The sequence below is a fragment of the Bidens hawaiensis genome, unplaced genomic scaffold (assembly GCF_021521415.1).
Source record: "Bidens hawaiensis isolate Kalapana, Puna unplaced genomic scaffold, B.hawaiensis_p1.1 tig00031526_1, whole genome shotgun sequence".
Taxonomy (NCBI): Eukaryota; Viridiplantae; Streptophyta; class Magnoliopsida; order Asterales; family Asteraceae; genus Bidens; species Bidens hawaiensis.
Window position 1 is genome coordinate 20,294 of NW_027495335.1, and position 4,464 is coordinate 24,757.

The window sequence follows — 4,464 nt, forward strand, 5'->3', positions numbered from 1 at the left end:
GGGCACCCAAGAACAGGGCCTTACAGATAATTATCAACGGATCTTATCAATTGGTAATACTCGCATTTCTCTTGGTGGAAATGCTCGCTAACTCGCTTAGACCAGCACACAAGTATACCAATTTTAAATTTACTTACCCTGATTATATGTATTTTTTAATGTCATTTTCTTTATTTCTTAGCCAACATATGGGTACACGAATCAAACAAAGAACTTAATTTTTGGGCGAATTAAAAATAATATGTAAATGGATGCTAGTAGCATCCTCAATAAAAGTTGATGGGTGCATAATATTGGCTTATATACGAGGAACTTCTTACAAGGAGTTTGAGTCTATTGCAAATGAATTGAAAGACTGATAAGCAATGATAACTCATCATGATTTACCTCCAGTAACATCCATTGTGTATTGGCGGTGTGCGCGTTGTAAAAGATGCATAAGTGATACCCTGGGGTGATATGTCAATAATATTAGCCGATGAAGTCTTTATCGACACTTAGTTTCCCTACGAAACTTCAACGACATATTATCTATGATTCCTATCTAGCTTCACCACCTTATGTCTTCTTCGGTTAAATTCGTGTAACTTGAAATGACTTGAATCACTAATGTATACTAAAAAGAAACTTCATACTATACATAATTTCAAGCTTACATAGTTTTCTAATTTTAAATTTTATGTTTTTCTTACCATTTTTAGAATACTATTTCTTTTTATTTGAACCCCCCTCTCTCTCTCTCTCAAATGAGAACCCTTTTAGTTTTAAGAACTCGAAAGAACTTAGTGTATCGATTTTTTTGTTCGAATTTTTTTTTACACATGCGTAATATATGTAGGTTACATACACGTAAAAAAATTACATAATTTTTTACGCACCGAGTCGACTTTTTACACATGTGTAATGGACGTAAAAGTTAGTGTAACCACTTACATCTTTATTCTCTCTCCTACTTTGACTTTTTTGTCAGATTTAATCTCAACCACATATTTCAATCCATTTAATTAAATGTGTGGCCTAGAATTGAGTTATATATATATATATGTGTGTGTGTGTGTATGCCCAATTATTTTACCAATCTGATTTTTTATTTCAATCATTTTTTGACATTTATATATACACATACAAGTAGAAGCTAAGGAACTAAAGTAAACGTGATAAGTGCATAAACTTTTCTACATATAGTCCAAAAGAAAAATAACAAAATTGGCTCATTTATATGCTTCTCTTTATTCCTAGTTTAGCCCCATGAAGATTTAAATCTTGCACATTTTCCTCCTTCAATTTTTGACCATAAAGAAACAAAAAAGGGAAAGTTTAAAGCATGCATAGATCTTCATGCATCCTCTTGGAATCTTGTTACAGTTTTCAATGTCTTCTTTCTTAAATAGCATTTTAAAGAAAGAAAGAAAGAGTACATAAAGTTCAACTTGGTATTTGTTGAATCCAATTTGAGAAAGCTTTGAGGGTATTCATGTCAGCTCTGTAATGCTTCTGAGTGAACTCAAGAAAGGTAGACCATGTAAAATCTGGATATATCCTAGGGTTTTTTTCATCCACCAATTGTTCTGGAGGGCTCACCACCTTATCTTTCTTTGGACATAGAAAGAAAGCTAGTGACTTTCTAGGAGTTTTGCTATTTACCACAGCCCTATGTAAGCAACTTTTATATCTTCCATTTGAAAGTGCCTGAAAATTACAGGTAATCAGATTAAAATACAACCAACTACAAAGAACAGTTAAGTAGTGCTGGAAAAAAAGCCAAAACAACAAATAAAAACAAAAACAATGCAAGACCAAAGGAAAAAAGAAAAAAAGAATCCAATTAGGTTCCACCCTATACTATATATCCGTAATATATAATTACAAAGAAAACATAATCATGAACAAATTGATTACCATGAATGTGTCGCCGATGTTGACAACAAAAGCGTGTGAATTGGGTGCAATGGAACGCCACTCGTCGTCCACAAACACTTCTAGTCCACCAACGTTATCTTGGTGTAGGATTGTCAAAGATGTTGGATCACAATGAGGCCCTGTCCCTAAGGTAAGTTCTGGCTTTTGACATGGTGGATAGTAGTTTAGTCTCATAATTGAGTTATTTTCTTCGAAGAACTCCTTGTAGTGAGCGCGGCTCACACCGAGGCTCATCCCAAGTAATTCCATGATCCCAAGCGAAAGTCTACTCATGGCATTGCAATACTCTTGATACACCTTCCTGTGATAATAATCAAATCATTTAGCATATGGTAGTAAAGTATATATTAAGACTAGTTTATTCAAATAAAAAGGGAGATGCATATAACTAGAATTAAACATACCCAAGCCGTACAAATTCTTCTCCCATTTTATTCTTAAAATAGTCCTTGACTATGTCTGATGAGTTCTCATCGTCTGCGAATTGGAAAGAGAGTGTCTCTTTCCAAGGCAATTTAGATGAGAACCGTCCAGTGAAGCTGCTGGCATATCCGCAGCTCTCACCAGCTTTTCTTTGAGCTCTTTGCTTTTCTGAAAGTGGGAGCTCAAAGAACAAGTCCATATACCGGTGGGCGTCTAATATTAGGTTTGCATCAACTCCATGATTGATCACCAGGAAAAACCCATGTTTCCGACACGCCTCGCCAACAAGGTTGGAAGCTTCCTTAGTTGAACATGACTGTCCAGAAAGGAAGCCTCCTAAGTCTATCAAAGGAACCTCAAGTTTCTTTGATTTTTGGGAGTTCGGTTTCTCATGATCGGGCCATATGAACTGTTGGGGTATGCTGGCTTCGTGCCGCAGGACCGATGCATCGAAAACGAGTGACCTTTGTTGGTCTTCTTTGAGGGAAGACATGGTTGATGGATTCTTGATCATGCAATCTATAGCCATTGCATTAATTAGTTATGTTTGTTTTAGTAAATAGAGAGATGGAAAGGAAAGAACTGATGAAGGGTAGATTGAGTATGAGAGGTGTGATAAAAGAAACGCCAAGGCCGTTTATATGGATAATCGGTGAACCTCCCTGTTTGGAATCTTATTACAGGCCCCTCTCTATGCATAGTGCAAAATAATATTCATTCACAGAACAAACAAAATATGTAATTAAATTATTGCAACATCAATCAATTGTTAAAAGACCCTTGTTTTTTCCTTCTTTTTCTTTTATAAAAGAAGATGTTAATTGGAAAAATATAAACTAGAGATTTAAGTGTGTCAAAATAATATATATTTCAATGTTAATAGATGCAACAAACATTTAATAAATATACAATCAAAAAACTCTTGCTAATATGCTAATATGATTATAGTCGAATTATATATTAGGGCCTAGGAAGGCCACCATATGGGTACGGAAATCGGGTAAGGTACCCTCTAGCTTAGGGCACACAAGCCCTTGCTATTAGGGTAGTGGTGTGAGGGTTGTAGTCATGGATTAGGGTAGTTGCGTGAACTTTTTTAACCCAAAAGACCTGTTTTTTTACACATTTTGATTCAAAATGTGTAAAAAAACAGGTCTTTTGGGTTAAAAAACGTTCCCAACTCATTTTTTTTATGCAGTTGTGTAAATTTTATGTTCTTGTCCGAAAACTTAAGAAAATTTTTATATATAGGTAAATTTTGGTGTTGCAAAGAAGGGCCTCTAGTTAACACAAATTGCAGGCATATATTAAACCTCTTTTGTCTTTTGTAATATTGACAGGAAAACACTTCCCGATGGACTTTTGGCGTTTCTTTTGGTACTTCAATCCTGTTTTTTTACCACTGTAAAACTCTATTTTCAATTTCCCATTGTTCTGTCTGGAGTTTGAACTTGAAGAGGGGTGGGGTGGGGTGGGGGAGGGTCCACCATTAGGGATAAAATGGAGGGGCTTTGATCACCAAAGTAATGGAGTTCAATCATCTAAAAAAGCAACTTTAGCCGGGGTTTGATCTTCTTTTCATTGCTCTTAAAATTATTGTTCAAATCACTATTAATCTATTATGGTATATTTTGAAATATATATTTCAAAATAAAGAGTAATAAAGAGTAATAGTTCTCAGTACTCATTCTAACCTTACTTAAGTATCATATATTTATGTTAATATGTTATCCATGTTAATACAACAATACCTAGAAATATCCCGCCAATAACAATATTATTAGTAGAGTTGGGAAGGTGGGATGCAGGTATATATCTTATCATTATATAGTTTTTTCTTTTTTAAATTTTGAATACAAAATTAAAAATGCTATTGGAGTTTGTATTAATTCAAGATATATAGTGCATATATGAGCTTATGATACAATAAGATCAATAACAGTGAAGCTAAAAGCTATTACAATATCTATATACAAATCCAAGAAAGTTATGACATTATAATGTGTGGAATGAAAGACTTTGGTTACATGCATAACACCAATAAAGACACTTTTTGTGGAAGACAGACATGATTCTCTCGATATCTCATTGAAATTATGATGTACTATCCACTCAATTTCA

General features: G+C 34.2%; 1 protein-coding gene across 1 annotated transcript; it reads right to left on the reverse strand.

Annotated features, from left to right (window-relative positions):
* Positions 1–1,160: 1,160 nt before the first annotated feature.
* On the reverse strand, positions 1,161–2,878 carry LOC143582318 (gibberellin 20 oxidase 1-D-like). Its single transcript, XM_077064917.1, has 3 exons — positions 2,325–2,878; positions 1,900–2,221; positions 1,161–1,689 (listed from the first exon to the last, which is right to left on the reverse strand). The coding sequence occupies exons 1-3, from the start codon at positions 2,870–2,872 to the stop codon at positions 1,426–1,428; spliced, it is 1,134 nt and encodes a 377-aa protein (XP_076921032.1). The 5' UTR covers positions 2,873–2,878; the 3' UTR covers positions 1,161–1,425.
* Between the last annotated feature and the right edge of the window lie 1,586 nt (positions 2,879–4,464).

Excerpts from the sequence above, each read along its gene's own strand:
- LOC143582318 (XM_077064917.1), bottom strand. The coding sequence starts at position 2,872 with ATGGCTATAGATTGCATGATCAAGAATCCATCAACCATGTCTTCCCTC. Across the intron at positions 2,222-2,324 it reads GAAGAATTTGTACGGCTTGG|GAAGGTGTATCAAGAGTATT; the intron begins GTATGTTTAATT and ends TTATTATCACAG. Across the intron at positions 1,690-1,899 it reads ACATCGGCGACACATTCATG|GCACTTTCAAATGGAAGATA; the intron begins GTAATCAATTTG and ends TGTAATTTTCAG.